The following is a 19,800-nucleotide window of genomic DNA, read 5'->3' as shown; positions in this document are numbered from 1 at the left end:
AGGTCCTCAAAGAGGACCAGACACCAGGGAGATGATGCCATGACATGCAAGTGACTTGGATTTAAATGTGCGAGTGCTGTGCAAAGTCCCCAGCTTCCCCTTCTCCTCTGGAGCCATTGGGTCCAGTGGTCAGATATGGACCTGGACAACTAGAGATGACCCCAGATGACTCTACCCTTGCTGTCCTGCTATTTCTCTCTTGTTTATACTGTATATATGTCTTTTTCACCCATAATTGTTTGCCTGTTGTCTCCAATTGTGAGCTCCTTAAGGACAGGGGTCATTTTTTACTTTTTTTGTATTGCCAACATTTAGCAAATTGTTGTTTAGTCATTTTTTAGTTGTGTCTAACTATGCGATCCCATTTGGAGTTTTCTTGGCAGAGTTACTAGAGTGGTTTGTCTTTTCCTTCTTCACTCCTTTTACAGATGAGAAAACTAAGGCAAACAAAGTTGAATAGTTTAACCAGGGACAGATTTGAACCTAGAAAGATAAGTCTTCCTGACTCCAGGCCTGATGCTCTCTGTTCATTGCACCATCAGCTTCCCATTTAGCTCATAGAAGGTACTTAGTAAATACTTTACTTTATTCTGTCAACTTTAATGAAAGAAAAACATATGCTTCATTATCAATCAATAAATCAACAAGTGCTTATTAAGCACCTCCTAGGCACCAGACACTGTGCTAGTTCCTGGGACTCCAAAGACAAAAGGAAATTGTTTCTGCCATCAAATGGAAAGTAGGGGAAATGCACCAATAATCATTTAAGTGTGATACAGAAGTCACTGTCTCTCACTGCCAGACAGTTCCTATGAGGTAGGGGTTCTACACCTCTTTTCTGAACTAGATCCATCAGGAAGTCTGGTGACCCCTTCTCAGAGTAACACGTTTAAATACCCAAAATAAAATACATAGGACTACAAAGGAATATAGTTTAAATTAACTGAAATATATATATAGTTGAAATATAATTTAAAATTCTAAAAAGTTTGGTGTCCCACATTGAGGTTATTCTATTGATTTATTCTATCTCTCTTGACATGGAAATAACCAAGTTTCAGGAGCACCATGCCTTTATCTGCATCCTGTGCCCTCATTTGGGATGCTGCTGCTTCTCTGTTTCAGACACTGCTCAGGTTCAGTGCCATGCTGAAGAAGGCACTGCTCATTTTTCCTCACTTCTGTCTGGGCCGGGGACTCATTGACTTAGCCCTGAACCAAGCTGTGACAGATGTCTACACTGCCTTTGGTAAGTCTCTGTCCTAGGGCCAGTAGAGGGTGAACCCTTGTATGTGACTGTGCTACATGTGCTGCAAGTGGAGAATATGGGGAGGATGTAGACTCAGACATGGACTGGTATCCTGTCTGCCAGGAACTGGGCTGGATTCACAGATATTTAATAAGCCACATTTTAATTTAATTTAATTTTTATTTATTTAACATTTATTTATTCTCATTTTGTACAAATGATGTTTTTATACATTAATAAAATGTTCTTGCTTAAGAGTAAACAAAATACCCTTCCCCCCAAAATTATAGACTCGCTTGAGTGATAAAGGGTAGAGAGAAGGAAAAATTAAAATTAAAATTAAAAAAATAATAGTAATAATTGTAGGCATGGCCAGGTGGCGCAGTGGACGGAGCACCAGCCCTGGAGCCAGGAGCACCCGAGCCCATATCTGGCCCCGTACACCCAACAATCACCCAGCTGTGTGACATGCAAGCCACCCCAACCCCACTGCCCTGCAAAAACCAAAAAAAGAAAAAAGAAGACCTAAAATAAAATAAAATAGAATAAAATAGTAATAATAGTAGGGGTTGCTGGGCGGCAGACAGAGCACTGGCCCTTGAGCCCGGAGCACCTGGGTCCAAATCCGGGCCTCAGACACCCAACGATCACCCTGCTATATGGTCCCAGGCAGGCCACCCAGCCCCACTTGCCCTGCACCCCCCCAAAATAATAATAATAATAATAATAATAATAATAATAATAATAAATGTGCTTCAGTCTGTGTTCCAACACCACCAACTCTGTTGTGGGTGGATCACATTCTTTATGCTAAGTCCATCACAAAAGTTACTTCCATATTTTTCCACCATTGCCATTGCTTATCATAACTCCCTCCTATCCAATCCTAGCCCCTTGCAAGAAGTAAAAAAGAAAATGTGTTATATCTGACCATTCTCCCCCCATGGTCCATCCTCTCCTGTATCATTCACATCACCCCCTTCCCCCTGTCCCCCCTTCCTTCTTACTCCAGATGCCTATACCCCATTGAGTATATTTGCTGTTTCCTCTCCTAGCCACCTCTGATGAAAGTGAAGATTCCCTCATTCCCTTTTGCCTTCCATATCATTGCAATAGCTCATTATAATAAAGAAAAATCTTATTATATGAAATATCTTGGCCTATTCCCCCTCTCCTTTTTTCTTTCTCCCATTACATTTCCCTTTTTTCTATTGACTCCATTTTTACACCATATTTTATCTTCCAATTCAGCTTTCTCCTGTGCTTCATCAATAAAAGCTCCTTCTACCTGCTCTGATCATTGAGAATGTTCATATGAGTATTATCAGTGTCAATTTTCCTATACAGGAATACATGCAGTTCATCATCATCAAGTCCCTCATATTTTCCCCTTCTCCTCCAATCTCTATGCTTCACCTGAGTCCTGTATCTGAAGATCAAACCTTCTGTTCAGCTCTGGCCATTCCAGCAGGAACATTTGAAATTCCCCTGGTTCATTGAAAGTCCATCTTTTTCCCCTGGAAGAGGACATTCATTTTTACTGGGTAGTTGATTCTCGGTTGCATTCTAAGCTCTTTTGCCTTCCAGTATATTATATTCCAAGCCCTATGAGCTTTTAATGTAGTTGCTGCTAAGTCCTGTGTGATCCTGACTGCAGCTCCACGGTATTTGAACTGTGTCCTTCTGGCTGCTTGTAATATTTTCTCTTTGACTTGGGAGTTCTGGAACTTGGCTATAATATTCCTGGGGGTTGTTTTTTTTGGGATCTCTTTCTCCAGGGGATCTGTGGATTCCCTCCATTTCTATTTTGCCCTCTGCTTCTAGGATGTCAGGGCAATTTTCCTGTAGTAATTCTTTGAAAATGATGTCAGGGCTCTTTTCCTGATCATGACTTTCAGATATTCCAATAATTTTTAAATTATCTTTCCTAGGCGGCTAGGTGGCACAGTGAATAAAGCACTGGCCCTGGAGTCAGGAGTACCTGGGTTCAAATCTGGTCTCAGATACTTAATAATTACCTAGCTGTGTGGCCTTGGGCAAGCCACTTAACTCCATTTGCCTTGCAAAAAAAAAAAAAAAACCTAAAAAAAATTATCTTTCCTAAATCTGTTTTCCATATCAGTTGTTTTTTCAATGAGATATTTCACATTTTCTTCTAATTTTTCATTCTTTTGGTTTTGAAGTATTGAGTCCTGTTTTCCTCAGAGAGCTTTCTTATCTCTTTTTCCATCTGGCCAATTCTGCTTTTTTAAAGCATTCTTCTCCTCAATAACTTTTTGAACTGTTTTATCCATTTGACCTAAGCTGGTTTTTAGCATGCTATTTTCTTCAGCATTTTTTTGGATTTCCTTGACTAAGCTGCTGACTTCATTTTCATTTCCTGCATGTCTCTCATTTCTTTTCCCAGTTTTTCTTCTAACTCCCTCATTTGATTTTCAAAGTCTTTTCTGAGTTTTGTCATAACCTGAGCCCAATTTCTGTTTTTTCTTGGAGTCTTTAAATGCAGGAGCTTGTGCTTCCTCATCTTCAGACTGAGTGTTTTGATCCTTCTTGGGCTCACAGGCAAAATATTTCTTAATGGTGTTCCTCTTGTTTCTCTGCTTTCTCATTTTCCCAGCCTGGGCCTGGTTTGGGGGTGCTTCCTGAGCTTTTGGGACACTCCCACAAGGGTCTCAGTGTGTGAGGCTCTGTCCTCCCTCCTGGTCTGTGAATGACCATAAGCGTCCCCCTCTGCCACAGGGCTGAGGTAGAGGGGGGGCCCTGCTGTTCTATTTTGGGGGGGGGCTTAGACTGTGATCAGGATCTGAATGTGGTCAGAGCCCTAGAGTCCTGTTCCAGGGGCAGAGCTTGGCAGTCTCTCTCTCTCTTCACTCCCCTCCCTAGGTTCAATGGACTCATGCCCTGGGGGCTCCAGCTTAGCCGCATTGCCTGCTTCTGTTTTCTGTATCTGGACTGCCTTGGCTGCTCGCTGTGTGCCCTGAGGGCTGGGCTTCATGTGCTCGCTCTGGCAGAGGTCCCCCTGCTGTTCCCCCAATTTGTGCCCAGTGCTCCCCCGGGCATAAGTCAGGAAACTCCCCCATTGCTGTGAGCCGTGGCTCCCAATGCCCTGGGACTGCCTCCAGGAGGCTGAAGTTCTTTCACTCTGGCGGGCCACCCTTCTGGCAGGCCGCCCCTCCAACTCCGGGGAGCAGAGCCTTTCTGCTCTTTTCCAGGTTACCTTGAGTAGGAGAACTGCCTCACTGGGTCCCTCTGTGGGTTCTGTCTCTCAAAAATTTAGTTAAGAGTCCTTAGTTTAGAAGTTTTATGAGGAAAGCGCCTAAGAGCCGATCCTCTCTTGTTACCATCTTGGCTCTTCCCCCCAATAAGCCACATTTTAAATTAAATTAAATAAGACATTTAATTAGACAATATTGGGTAGACATAAGTGTAAGAGACTGCCTCTCACCTCTCGGAGTTTACAATCTAATGAAAGTGAGGCAATGGGTCCTCAACCAGAATGAGAGGCAATTTGTCAACCTGCATAGAAAGCCAGCCTCAAAATCTGGAAGACCTGGGTTCACAGCTGCCCCTCTGCCCCATACTGGTTATGTGACCTTGGCAGTTGGGTGGTGCAGTGGATCTAGAGCACTGTCCTTGGAGTCAGGAGGACAGAAGTTCAAATCTGACTCTTACTACCTGTGTGACCTTGGACAAGTAATTTAACCTTTACTGCCTTGCATCCAGGGTCTTCTCCAGTTGTCCTGATTCCTATCCAGATGGACCTAGATGACTCTGGAGGAGAAAGTGAGGCTGGTGACTTTGCACAGCCCCCCCTCACTCAAATACAATTCATATGCTTGTTATGGCATCACCTCCCTGATGTCATGGTCCTCTTTTTTGAAATTAAAGACAAAACTTTGTGACCTTGGGCAAGTCACTTAATCATTGTTTGCTTCGGTTTCCTCATCTGTAAAATGGAGGTAATAATAGCACCTGCCTCCCAGGGTTATTATGAGGAACTATAGAAATCATGTTTATTATTATTATTATTATTATTATTATTATTATTATTATTATTATTATTATTATCTCATACTTGCTTTGTGGCATTGGGTAAATCAATTAAGTCTCAATCCCCAGGGAGTTCCCTAAGACTAAATATTGCAGGATGCATGTCAATTGGCTTCCTCCTAATGTAATATCAGGCCAAGTCTCAAAACCAAATAAACAAGCAATTGTAATTACTTTTATATAATACTTAAAGTTTGCAAAGACTTTATATATTATCTCATTTTACCTTCATAACAATCTGGGAGATAAGTATCATTATTTTCACTTTACAGATAAGAAATGGAGGCAGAGGTTAAATGACTTGCCCAGGGTCATTGTGCTAGGAAATGTTGAGATTTAAACTCAAGTCTTTCTGATTCCAGGACCACCAGTTCTACTTGAGCCACCCAGCTGCCTAAATGTATAAATATGTGTGATATGAGATAGAATGGGATAGGGCGAAGAAGAAATCCAGACAAATATGAATCAGGAGAAAGCACTTAGGGCTCAGGATTTAGAGAAACTTAATAAATGAAGTAGTCTGTCAACTGAGCCTTAAGAATGAGCAGAGAAGGATGTCAATAAAAGTAGATGTAAAGGGAGTGCCCTTAGGATTTGGCTGCTGTGCCAAGCAAGGGAGTATCATGGGAACCAAAACAAATGAGGAGTTACAGGAGGGAATGGGACGAGCAGAAGAGCCTGACTATCAATCAACATTAATTAACATTTGTGTGCTAGGTGCTGACATCTCTTGAGTTAGGTCTGGGTTGGAGAGTGCAATAAAAATGACCCTCAGTAGAGTTGTTGAGGGATTAAGGGAGCATCATTCACCATAGTTTAGTCTTTCCAGTCTTTGGGTTGTTCATTTTTTCCCAGAGTCTCAGAAATGGGAGCCATCTCAAGGTCTTATCTCTAAACCCATGTCTAGAGGACCAAATGGGTATTAGTTGGAAGAGTTAAACTTTAATCCAATGCAATAAGTTAGTTATAAGCACCTTCTATATGCAAAGTAATGGGGGGGTTGTGATCAAGATTCTTGGAATTAGAAAATCCTGGGTTCAAGACCTGTCTTTAACACCACTGGCCATATGATCCTTGGTAAGACCTTTAACTTCCCAGTAGCTGGGGCAGCAATATTACAAGATTCTGAAGCAGAAATGACCATCTGCCTTGGTGAAGGGAGGGAACTTCCTCTTTAAAAGTCCCTAAAACTGATAAAATCATAGACTCATGTAAAGGAAAACATTATGCTGTAAGGAATAATAAACTGGTTGATTTTAGAAAACCATGAAAAGACTTGGATAAAATAATGAAGAATGAAAAAAGTAGAACTAAGAAAACACTGTATACGGTGACAGCAATATTGTTTGAAGAATATCTGTGAACAATCAAGCTATTTTGAGTACTATAAATATTCAAAGACTTCTAAAGGGAAATGCTTATCCATCTCATTTTACCTTCATAACAATCTGGGAGATAGGCATCATTATTGTTTTCACTTCACAGATAAAAAATGGAGGCAAATAGAGGTTAAATGACTTGCCCAGAATCACTGTGCTAGGAAATATCTGGATTTACTGATATATAGAAATATGTATAGTATGGTTTTACATATATGTGCATGTGTATGTTTGTGTGGGTATGTGTATATATATCTACAGTGTGTGTGTGTGTGTGTGTGTGTGTGTGTGTGTGTGTGTGAAATGTTGATCTTCTCTAGTGCAAGGGGTGGAATGAAGGAGGGAGACAAGAACTTAAAATATACCAAAAAGTAAAATACTTTTTTAAAAAATTGCAGGTCAAGACTATCCCCAACCCTCCCTCCCACTCTCTATCCTTACCTCAAAAAAAATGTGCAAGATATACTGGAGATACAAAAAAAAAAAAAAGAAAGAAAAAAGAAATATAATCCCTAACTTTAAAGAGCTTCTATTTTATGAAATTAATATTCCTAAAGCTGTCACTCCTTTCCTTAAAGAGTCAGCAGTTTCCATTGTCTATAGGATTAATTAGATTCTCTTCTAGTATTTAAAACCCTTCTCAATCTAACTCTGCCTTTCCAGATGGATTGAACATTTTCCCATCTTGTGCACTCCATTAACTGGTCTTTGTGCCTTTGCAGACATTTGCCTGGAAACCTCTATGATTTGGCACTCCCAACTCCCTTTGAGCCTCAGCTCCAGAAACCCTTTCTGTTTCCCTGATTGGAAGTTGTTCCATCCCACCCATTCTCAAATACTTTGTTTTTATTTTTAAATATAGTTTTAATTTACTTGTTTGTGTACATGTTGTTTCCCCCTGTAGTGTATAAGTTTTTGGTGGGCACGCACTTTTTGTTTCATTTTGGCCTTTACTTTCCCATTGCCCAAAAACTTGATGGGTACATTGTCGACAATGAATAAATACCAAAATTAAATTGAAGTAGTAACTCATGTTGGTCTTCTTTCTCCTTCCTGGTTCTTTTCACAGGTGAGGAACATTTTTCAGATCCTTTCCAGTGGGATATGATTGGAAAGAACCTGGTTGCCATGGCAATGGAAGGGGGCGTCTACTTCACTCTGAACCTGCTCCTCCAACACCACTTCTTCCTTACCAGATGGTACACTTGATTGAGAAAGGGAAGGGGGCAGGGACTTGGTCTCCCACTGATGGGTCTCTCTCTTCCTAGCTTCCATTTCCACTCATGTCAGTTCGGATTCTAGAAAAGCCTTCCTCATTCTGACAAAATGGGTTGGAGGGTGGGACTTTGGAAACAGAAGGACCAAATCCTTTTTCTATTATTCAGTTTGATTTTATGATGTTGAGTTTCCATGATTCCATGCTGCTGCCTCTGTCTATCTTGGGGAGAGAGAGAGAGAGAGAGAGAGAGAGAGAGAGAGAGAGAGAGAGAGAGACTGTGTGTGTGTGTTGCTAAACAGTAAAATCCCTGAGCAAGCAATGGGAAGAAGATGGAGGGGATTGGTGAGGAGGGTATGACTGAATCCAGGGGATGGAAAGACATATGATGACAACTTCTGGTCTTCACCTTAGCTCTCAGATGGTTCAGGTTTCTTAAACAGCTGGAGGTCTCTGCTCTAAGACATATGGTCCAGCTCCTGAGTCCTCCCCAGGACATATCTTATTGTAATGTTAGCATTTTGGGGTCTAGCAGAGTACTATCTATGATTAATTAGCCTCCACTTATTAAATGCTAAGATAGGCATAAGAAATTCCCAGAGAGAAAACTCCCCCTACCATCGCAGACTGGCAGCTATTCTGAAATTTTTAGTCTTAGAGTTGTCTAGAGCATGAAGAAACTAGTTGGGCATACAGCTGGTTAGAAAGGAAACTTCATGCAAAAACCTAAAAAAAAAAGGGGGGGCGGCTAGGTAGTACAGTGGATAAAGCACCGGCCCTGGAGTCAGAGTACCTGGGTTCAAATCTGGTCTCAGACACTTAATAATTACCTAGCTGTGTGGCCTTGGGCAAGCCACTTTAACCCTGTTTGCCTTACAAAAACCTTAAAAAAAAAAGAAAGGAAACTTGAACCCCTATCTCCCTGACTCCATAGTCTTCTCTCCATCCATTCAACTAACATTGCTGCTTCTCCAGAGTGTTATTATTATTATTATTATTATTATTCATGGGTATCTGAATTGAGGTTTTACTGCAGCACTTTCTCATGTATTTAAGCAACAAGATTCGGAGTTGGTTTGAGGCTTTTAATCTATGGTGAATTCATTAATTACTATCACTTCCTCCCTTTTGAAGTAATCTTGTAGTTTAAATAAAATAATGGATGCAAATTCCTTTGAAGATTACTATACTGATGCAGGGGTAGGTGCTACTGTTTGGGTTGAGAGGTAAAGGGTCTAAGCAAAAAAAAAAAAGAACAAAAAAGTGGAGGCAGGAGTGCACAGGGGATGTCCATGGACCAATGAATAGGCTACAGCTTAGAGTTGGAGGAGAATTTAGGGTTCTAGTCTAGCTCCATTTTACAGATGAGGAAAATGAGACTCCCAGAGGTCATGTGATTTATTTAAGATTGTGCATTTGGGATGCAAACCCAGATTCTCCAACAGTAAACCTAGATTTCTTTCTACCACACTATGCAATCTGGTTGGAATGAAAAGCTCAGGCGAGAGAGTAATGGAATTAAAAACCTGAGTTCAAATTCAACTTCAGATGCTTAATAGCTGTGTGACCCTAGACAAGTTACTTAACATCTGTTTGCCTCAGGTTCCTCAACTGTAAAATAGAGGATGATAACATGAATCTGGCAGCTAAGTGGCACAGTGGATAGAACATTGGGCTTGGAATGAGAAGACACTGAGTTCAAATCTTGCCTCAGACATTTAGTAGCTTTATGACCTTAAACAAGTCACTTAACCCTGTTTGACTCAATTTCCTTATCTGTAAAAATGAGTTAGAGAAGGAAATGGTAAACCACTCCAGTATCTTAAAACTCCAAATGGGATCACTAAGAGTAGAACACAACTGAAATGACTCTAGGATTGTTGGGATTTTTTTTTTTAGGTTTTTGCAAGGCAATGGGGTTAAGTGGCTTGCCCAAGGCCATGCAGCTAGCTAATTATTAAGTGTCTGAGGTCATATTTGAACTCAGATACTCCTGGCTTCAGGGTTGGTGCTCTATCTACTGCGCCACCTAATCGCCCCTAGGATTTTTTTAAGGATTAAATGAAACATATTTGTAAAGTACTTAGCTACAGTGCCTAACACATAGTAGGTATCTGATAAATGCTTGTTTCCTTCCTTGCCAGATTCTGGCAAGCCTTTATTTCCAGGCTGAGTTTTGGACTCAATTCTGTAGACAATTAAATAGACTTTGATGGTTCTTAAGCAACACCTTGCACCTGGCACAGTACTCTGAACATAGTTCATACATTCATGCATTCAAAAAAGTATTTATTAAGTGCTGGTCATTCATCATCCCAAGATATCCTCACCCCCAAGTGTTTAGGGTTTATTGGGGAATAATATGGGGAAATGCAACATGCCCACAGATAAATCAGTATAAAATATTAACACATTGAGTGAATAAGCAGAGAGAAATATGATTAAAGTAGCACTTTAGGAAGATTAATGTGACAGTGATATGAAAGATGAATTAGGAAGAGTGGGCTTAGAATCAGAGTCATCAGGTGAGAGACTAGTTCAATAATTCAGGCATTTTTAAGATTGTAGTTTTAAAACTGAAAAAAACCTTAGAGATCACCTAGTTCAGCGGTTCTTAACCCTTTTATATTAGGGGACCCCTTTGGCAGCCTGGTGAAACCTTTGGTTGGAACCCTTTTCAGAATTATATTTTTAAATGTATAAAATAAAATGTATGGGACTTCAAGGAAACCAATTAAATTGAAAAACAGTTAACACATTTTTAAAAAAGACAGAACCTCTGCGCTAGTTCAACTTTCTCATTTTACAGACAAGGAAGCCTAAACCCATAGAAACATAATGAATTGTCCAAGGTTACACAGAGAATGGCAGGATCAGAATCCAAATTTGGGTCTTCTGACCAAAAGCCCAACTCTCTAAAGTAAAGGATGCTAAGGGACAAATGGGAAGGATTGTTACATAGGATGCCAGCATCTTGCTCAAAGAGAAACAAGGCCACCAAACCACATAGGGTGATCTCTGGGGCTACATATGGATCTAGAAAACACATGTTATCCATGTTCTATTGTATTTATATTTATTTTGCTAAATATTTCCCAATTCCATTTTGATCTGGTTCCACTTACAAGGGAGGATGCCCCTTCTCATTCCTGCCTCTAAAAGGAGGGCATTAGGCTCAATGATCTCTGACCCTTTCTGGCTCTAAATCTGTGTTTCTACATTCATCTGTCCTGTTTCTTGGGTTTTACTGCCCGGTTCCTCTAGGGTTTCTGAGCCTGCTAAGCAACCCATCACTGATGAAGATGATGATGTGGCTGAAGAAAGACAAAGAATTCTTAGTGGAGGCAATAAAACTGATATCTTGAGGCTAAATGAGCTCACCAAGGTGAGGAAGCACGATACCAAACGAGTTGTTACATGTTTGTCATGTGCAGCAGGCTTGCATCTAATCCAGGCTTTTATAGAGTGACCATAAACTCAAAAGTCCTAACTAGCAATTTTTGCACCTGGAGCAAGGGTGGGGGGAGATCAGAGAAAACAAGGGGAGGGGTTGGTTCATGAGGGGAGGAATTACAGGAGGAGAAAGCATGCCCTTGGGGAACACCTGACAAGTCTGAAAAGGCAGCAAGACCTCCCCTTGTGAGGCTACCTCACCCAAGAATGGGGCTAGGCCAGAGAGGAAGCAGAGTTCAGAACAGGGTTGTGCTGATGAAATATCAGGTTCACCCTGATGAAATATCTTGATGACACACCTTAGTTATATTTCTGTTTGCATATTTGTGTATAAACACACATACCCATATATTCAAGTATATATGTACATTTTATGCACATATTTATGTAAACATGTGCATATTATGCATATATACATATGATATATATGTTTGCATGTATTTGTATATGTTTAGTTTTTTTATTCTGAACTTAACAAACATCAGAATTAACATTTCCATGTAGATTATAGAACAGGATAGAATTGTACAAGAAATTTATATGTATATATGAATACACACATACATACAAATGTATACACATACTTTTTTTATAAAATTTTATTTGACCAAATAAATTATGCATCTTAACTTAAAAAGTGATAGCTATATTACCCATTCTCAAGGGCATCCATTTTCTGCTCTCATTCTTTCCATTCCTCATTCAACACAGTAGAGACCTAGTTCCCTGATCCAATCAGGAAACTTACTGTTTGGGCCAGATGTATGCACTTTTGGCCTTTTGAGCTCCTTGTGGCCTCAGGTATTCCAGGTGTCCCAGGTGTCCCAGGTGTCCCAGGATCATAACCTGAGCTTGCTTCTCCTCAGATCCCCTATTCTAACCCTCCACCTCCCCCCACACACACACACAAGAACTCCCATAATTTCTCAGGAGCTCCTTCTTCTGGAGTTGATTTTGTTTTTTAATACTCACAACCTTTTCAATCCCAGCTGCTGCCCTGTGTTAATGATGATTGCTGTCTGTTGTATAGTTGAAGACCATCAGAAGGTTTTCCCATTTTTTTTAACTAATTTTAGATATTGTGGTAGAGAAAAATGCTGGCAATAAGTGTGTTTGCAGTCCTTTCTGTTGTAAAGGAATTTGTTGAAATGACCTGAGTATAATATTGCCCATTGTTTATCTTGATGTAGTGAGGTCACCTGCCAAAGTCAATCCTTGAGTTCTTAGAGGCAGGTACCCTTGGGGTCTTTCTGGTTTCCATCTTGAAACCAAAGGGAATAAATCCAGGGACATGTGGCAGGTGAGGCAGAGCTGAGCCTCACCTCTGATTGCGAAGGGTTGATGGCATACACCTAGCACACATTTAGTGTATGGGCCAGATGTATACTCTTTTCTTGCAATCAGAGATGAGACTCAGACCTGCCTCACTGGCCACCTCTCATTGCATGCATGTCCCTGAAACAGCTGTTTTGGGTCATATGTTTGTAAACAAAGTATATTCAGGTGAAGCAGTAGACTGGACCAAAATGGCAGGATGGTGTAATAGACTTCAAGTAAGAAAGTCCAAGTTCAAATCCTACCACAGAGATGCATTAAGCATCTCTTGGTCTGACTCTTAATCTACAAAGTGATCCAACTTCCTAAGTCTCTTCTAGCTTGAAATCTATGCTATAATGAGCTTGAAGAGAAGACTTGTGAGGACCTTGTGGTTAGTAGAAAGCAGACAGAGAGAGAGACAGAGACAGAGACAGAGAGAGAAACTTGGTAACCACCTACTATTGCTGTGATTTCAGCCATGTGTTCAATATAGTGATACCTCCTATGTGCAAAGCCTGTGCTGGGTACTATGATTACAAAGACAGGAAAGCAATCCCTTCCCACAAGGGAGCTTCCAAACTACAAAGCAGAGTCAAACCATACATAGATAAGTAAATGTAAAATATTATGAGGAGAAAAAGAGCCTCAAATACTAAGTATCTGTATGACACTGGGCAAATCACTTCACCCTATTTACCTCAGTTTCCTCATCTGTAAAATGAGCTGGAAAAGAAAATGGCAAATCACTCCAGGATATTTGCCAAGAGAGAAAGTTCTTAACATTTTTGTATCATGGACCCCTTTGGCAACTGGTAAAGCTTATAAGCCCCAAGACACCTGAACTGAGCTTTGAAGGAATATAAGGAATCTGTGAGACAGAAATTATTAAAGGTGCAGAGGATGGCCTGTGCAAAAACAGAGACAGAAGATGGAATCCTGAGTTTCAGAATGTGTTGTTGGTTCAACTTAAAGAGAATGCATGAAGATAATCTGAAATAAGATTGGGAAAGTTGGTTAGTACCAGATTCTGAAGGGCCATGCAGGCCAGCCTAGGAGGTTTATTTTTCCTCTAAAAGCAATAGTCACATGGTCAGACCTGTGCCTGAGGTGAACCTGGAGGCAGAAAGATGGATTAGGAGGCTGTTGCACCAGTACAAGTGAGAAGACTGAACTCAAGTCTGGCAGAGTAAATGGAAAGAAGGGAATAGAGGCCAAGGAAGAAATGATGGGCTTAGCAAATGATTGATCCCAGAGATGGTGGACAAGGGAAGAATAGAGGACTCCAAGGTTGAGAATCAAGTGACCCAAACAGAAGAATAACAAAGAGGATGTATATCTAAGCAGAGTGAGGGTCAGGCCTCTTTTAAGGGTATTTTCCTCTGTATTCTCAGCACCAAGCAAGTACCTGGCACACTGGTACTCTAGAAATGCTTCAATTTAGGATGCATTTGAGAGTCTCTGGTGCAAACAGGGACATCCAGTGGAGCTCTCCAAGAGATGTGAGGCTAGCATCTAGCAAGGTGTAGAGATTGGGGAGCTTGTTTGTTAGGGAGCTGATATTACAAGAAATTGAATGTGTGGGAGCAGATGAGCTCAGCAAGTAAGTATGGAACAAGAAGAAAACAGAACCCTGGCCCCTAACTCCTTTTATTTTATTATGGACTTGTCCATCCTGCTTGGTTTTTCTACCAACAAATCAATAAGTTAACAAATATTTTTAAGTAGCTACTAAGTGCTCAGTGCTGTAGATACAAAAATGATAACAATGAAACAGATTCTGTCCTCAAAGATTTTACTTTATATTGGAAGAAACAACTTGTATACATATAAGTATATTAAATATAAAATAGTTTCAGAAGCTAGTTTGGGGCAACTAGGTGGTACAGTCCATGGACAGAATGCTGGGCCTGGAGTCAGGAAGATGAGTTTTCCTGATTTCAAATCTGGCCTCAGACACTGACTAGCTGTGTGACCCTGGGCAAGTTACTTCACCCTATTTTCCTCAGTTTCCTCATGTGCTAGAAAAAGGAAAGGGAAAATCATTCCAGGATGTTTGCCAAAAAACCCCAAATGGAGTCAAGAAAATTCAGATATGACTGAAATAGCTGAACAGCAACAAGATTCTGGAAGGAGATATTAACAGTGAGGGATCAGGAAAGGCTTTGTAGAAGCTGGTGCCTGAGCTGTATGAAGGAGTTCTAAGAGCAGAGATGAAGAAGGGTGCATTCTTGTAGAATTCTCAAAGAAGGAATGACCTATCCAAAGACACAAAGATAGAAAATGTAGTATTGTATACAAAGAAAAGAAAGAAATCTGGCTGTGCTGAACTAGTGTGGGAAGGGTAGTATTTTATAATGAGGCAGGAAAGACAGGGTAGGGTCTGGCCATAGGAGCCTGGGTGAATAAAAATATAGTAGTATCCTCAACACACATGGGGATGTTTAGCTGAGGATGAGTTTTAGGAGAAGGGGGAAGAGTGGAAGATGACATATATATATATATATATGTATGTATATGTATATATATATACATATACATACATATATATATACATATATATATATATATGTATATATATATATGTTGTTTATTTCCATTAGATTGTAAACACCTTGACGGTAAGGATTGGGTTTTTTGCTTTTCTTAGTGAAAATGGTATAGTGAGATTTTTGGTGATATTTCAGCATTAAGTTTAATTTGGTCTATAGATTAGGACCATAGATGTAGGTACCTGGACAGTACTTTAGGTAACCTCTAATCCACTCTCAGGCCTAGAGATATTAAGTGATTTGTTAAAGGTCACATTGGTAATTTGAATCAGGTCTTCTGGCTACAAATCCAGTGCTCTTTCCATTCCACTATGAGATTAAGACCCTTGGGCACTTCTTGGTGGTTAAAAACACTCCCTAAACACCCATTTCATCCTCACAGTTTCAGAGTTTGGGCTAAGCATTATAATGCTGAATATTTTGGCCATCTTCTTACCCTGGGGTGTTGATGGCACTATGCTATCCATCAGAATAGTAACAGTGTTAATAATATTTATTAGTTATTAACTTAAAGGTTATTAATGATAATTTTTCACGGTTTTTCCCCAGATTTATTCAGGCACCACAAGCCCAGCAGTGGATAGACTGTGTGTCGGTGTTCGCCCCGGAGAGGTCTGTATAAGTCAGACTTTGTGTAGAGAGGAAAAGTGAAAAATAGATCAGATCCAGGAAGCCAGACTCACCCAAAAAAATCAGTCTGAGACCTTGAAATAATGTGAACCTACTTTCTCACCTCCCTGAGATCTCTGTATTATGGTTGGGGTGACCTGAACTGCATCTTGAAGGAAGAGGAAATTCTAAAAAGCAGAGATGAGGAGTGGTACATTATAGGATGGGAATGACTGATCTAAAGACACAGAGATAGGAAAGGGAGAGCTGAGGATGAAGAACAGAAAGAAGCCCATAAAGTGTGGGAAGTATTGTATAATGAGTCAGGAAAGCTAGATTGGGGCTAGTTGGTGAAGTATACCTTAAAATCTAAGTGGATAAATTCTTATTATATCCTAAAGGCCAAAGGGAGCCCAAAGCTGAGTAGCTTGGATTTGGAGTTTTGGGGAAGGAGGGACCCATTTCTATATTTTAGTCTGCAAACACTGACTGAAGATATTTTATGGATAGGAGGAAGAGAAGTTGGGGGTGGGAAAGGAAAAGTAATTGGCTAGAAACTGACTTGTAGCAATGGAAGTAAGCTGGAAAAATGTCTGGATTCAGTTTTATTTACTTTTGTTTTTAGCTTGTTTGTAAAGCTACTGGGCCATAGTAGGTTGTAGAAGCTTCCATACTAGAAGGAAATTCAACAAGCTATTATTAAGTGCATATTATTAAAGTCAGACATCATACTTTTAGTCATTTGAGTTAGAAGAGATTAAAAACTCCAGCAAAAAATGGAAATCTGTAACCTGAAATAGGTAAAGGCAAGTCATTATCAGTCATTAACACTTTAGCCAGAATAAATGAGCCTATCAATTTGCTATCAGAAAAGACTGAATGCCACATAGAATGAGGAAAAGGAATGGTTCTGAACAATGAATGCTACCCTTTAGAGCTTATATGGGGAGCCCTGATGAAGAGTCAATGGCAGAAAAGGAGTATATTGAGGATTCTGGGATCCTGAGATGGGTCATAAGAAGAGAGGAAAAAGGCAGTCCAACCCCAGGAAGATGAAGCATACTGATGCCAAAGTCCTGTTTCACAGTTTGGTTTTCAGACCAACCCAGATTAAAGAGATTGTGAATGTTTGTGTTACATATCAGTGTAGACCTACAGCTTTCCAGATGGTCAGACAGAAGAAAGAGTGTAAAGAATCATTCCTTCTTGTCCAACTGTTTACCTTCTGTTTCAGTGCTTTGGTCTTCTGGGAGTGAATGGTGCTGGTAAGACAACCACATTCAAGATGCTCACTGGAGACATCACGGTGACCTCAGGAGATGCCACTGTGGCAGGAAAGAGGTGAGAGCCTTGCTTTGTGTGCTGGGGTCCTGGCTCCACATGGGAATGGGTCATACCACAGTAGGTCGGTTTAGGGAAGCCAGCATGACTGTCCTCTACCAGAGGCCCAGAGAGATTATGTGAACAAGATCATGCAGGATTTGAACCCATCTCCTCTGACTCCCATGCCCTTGGCATTGGGCCTCTCTCATGCCAAGACTACTTCTCTGCTAATGAATAAGGGTAAGAAAATCCATTTCCATCTAGTTATCTGACCTCCCAGTTCTTTCTCTAAAGGATTTTCTTCCTTTTATTCTTAAATTCACATATGGTTTTTGTCAGAGCCTTGAAACCTTGGGTGACTCGACAGTGAGGATCTCAAGACAGGGGTTGTTGTAGTTTTTTTCCTTGGAGTGCTGAGATAAGGGAGATTACTTCCTTGACACCTTCTCCCCAGTCCAGACTGGGTGTCACCCCACAGAGGGACCTGGTACTAGCACAGTCCTCTCCCCAGTAAGGAGGTGGTGGTCTCTCGTATCATGTCACATTCATTCAGACTACATTGAAGGCCTCTCTCTATTCTGGGCATTACATTTCAGGAAGGGTAGGGAGAAGCCGGAGAGCTTCCAGAGGAAGCCATCCAGAATGGTGAAGAGTCTATGCCACACATGAGGACAGGTTGAAAGAGTTGAGGATATTTAGCTTTGTAAAGAAGAAAATAGAGGGCAGGGTTGCTGGTGGTGATAATGTGAGGGGGAAACTGTAGGACTTGGAAGCATTTGAGTGTTTGATAACAACTAGTAATAGCTAGCATTTTTATAGCAGGCTGTTTTACAAACATCTCACTTCATCCTCATAACAATCTTGAGTGGCTGCTATTATTATTAATTATCATTATCATTATTATTATTATCATCATCATCATTATATCCATTTCACTGATGAGCAAACAGGTTGAGTCACTTGCCTGGGGTCACACAGCTCTTCCTGCCTCCAGGTCCAGTGCTCCCTGCCTCAGCTTACTCTGTTGGACCCTTGAGTGTAGAACCAGGAGCAGTGGGGAGGGTGGGGGTATTAAGCAGATTCAGGTCTGATGTCGGGCAAGCTGTGCCACCAGCCAGGGCTCCCAGAGTGGAGCAGGCCACTTCCAGAGGAGAGTCTTCTGACTCTCCCAGTCTGTGATTTGAGTCAAATTCGAAGTCCTAAACTGTTGTTATTTCTAATCAGCCTTCCCCTGCCTTGATTTCTAAGACTGGACGCAGGATCCTAGCTTGGAGCCAAGGAAGGAAGAGGGCAACTTTTGTCCCCCCACCTGCTCTGAGCCACTTACTATTTCTGCATCTAAAGATTCCTCCTTCTTCCTGCAGTATTTTAACCCAGATTTCTGAAGTCCACCAAAACATGGGCTATTGCCCCCAGTTTGATGCTGTCGATGATCTGCTCACAGGCCGAGAACATCTGCATCTCTATGCCCGTCTTCGGGGTGTTCCAACAGAAGATATTATGAGGGTAAAAGTTCTGGAGGGGGTGGAGAATAAAGCCCAAATCCATGACTGCAGTCTTTCATCCAGGGTAGGGCAGGACAAGGTGGGGATCAAGTTAATAAAATCAAATGATTGTGTGATCTTCCCAATGTGGTGGATAAGAATTCCTTCTCCATACCCCACCCCGGCCCCCCAAATACTTTGTGCTAACTTGGTGTGCAGGGTGTCCCAAAAGTCTTAGTGCTTAGGCTGTGAAAGCTTAAAACTGCACTAAGATTTTTGGGATGCCCTGTGTACTTTGTATTTCCATACCTGCCTATACCTTGTATCTGCCTAACAGAATGAGGACAGAGACTGGGAAGGTGTGGATTTTTTGGTATTTGTATCCCTGGACCCTATTATAGCAAATAATCAGCCCTATGTAAATGCTTGTTGAGTTGAATTTTACCAGAAGGGATTTCTGCCCTGGGTCTCTGTAAGGCTTGAACTTTCCCTCTGGGAAAATATTTTTTACACTGTGTAGATTTTTATGTTGTTGGCATGTTGTCTCCTGCATCAGACTAGGAATCCCCTGAAGGCAGGGACTATGTTTTGCCTTTCATTGTATCCCCAGAACCTAGTCCTGTGACTTGGGCATACAGTAGGCATTTAATAAATGCTTATTAAAACTTGTTAATTTGGTTTTCTTCCCCAGGTAGCAAACTGGTGCATTCAGAGCCTGGGTCTGTCTCCCTATGCAGACCACCTGGTAGGCAGCTACAGTGGGGGGAATAAGCGGAAACTCTCCACTGCTATTGCTCTGATAGGTTGCCCACCTCTGGTGCTACTGGTAAGAGGTGTCTTGAACCCATGACCCTACTCCCTTCAAAGTACCACTCACTTCAAAGAATATTTCAATGGCTTAAAAACTAGAAAACTAAAAAACTGAGTTTTTAGATTCATATGCAATGGTTTGTTTAAATTGGAAAAACAATTCCATTAGTTAATGGTCCAGGAATATGAAGAGTCAAGAAATACAAATTTGAGATGTTTTCTATAAATATATTATATACATATATATATTTATATATTATATATATATATTTATACCTATATGAATATTTGTATATGAAGACAGTGTGGTTTAGTGGAGAGAGAGAAAAAGCTAGTCTTGGAACCAGGAAGATGCAGATTC

General features: G+C 40.8%; 1 protein-coding gene across 2 annotated transcripts in view; it reads left to right on the top strand.

The window, feature by feature from the left end:
- Nucleotides 1-19,800, top strand: part of ABCA4 (ATP binding cassette subfamily A member 4) — a 136,599-nt gene that overhangs the window by 107,154 nt on the left and 9,645 nt on the right. For both annotated transcript variants that reach the window (XM_074188198.1, XM_074188199.1), the window contains 7 exons: nucleotides 1,126-1,249; nucleotides 7,748-7,877; nucleotides 11,159-11,279; nucleotides 15,763-15,825; nucleotides 17,057-17,163; nucleotides 18,510-18,651; nucleotides 19,321-19,455. In XM_074188198.1, the coding sequence (XP_074044299.1) occupies nucleotides 1,126-1,249; nucleotides 7,748-7,877; nucleotides 11,159-11,279; nucleotides 15,763-15,825; nucleotides 17,057-17,163; nucleotides 18,510-18,651; nucleotides 19,321-19,455 (822 nt within the window). The remainder of the gene's footprint in view (nucleotides 1-1,125; nucleotides 1,250-7,747; nucleotides 7,878-11,158; nucleotides 11,280-15,762; nucleotides 15,826-17,056; nucleotides 17,164-18,509; nucleotides 18,652-19,320; nucleotides 19,456-19,800) is intronic.

This window comes from Macrotis lagotis, chromosome 5 (assembly GCF_037893015.1).
Source record: "Macrotis lagotis isolate mMagLag1 chromosome 5, bilby.v1.9.chrom.fasta, whole genome shotgun sequence".
In the NCBI taxonomy this organism is placed as follows: domain Eukaryota; kingdom Metazoa; phylum Chordata; class Mammalia; order Peramelemorphia; family Peramelidae; genus Macrotis; species Macrotis lagotis.
This window is presented reverse-complemented; position numbering and strand designations above follow the sequence as displayed.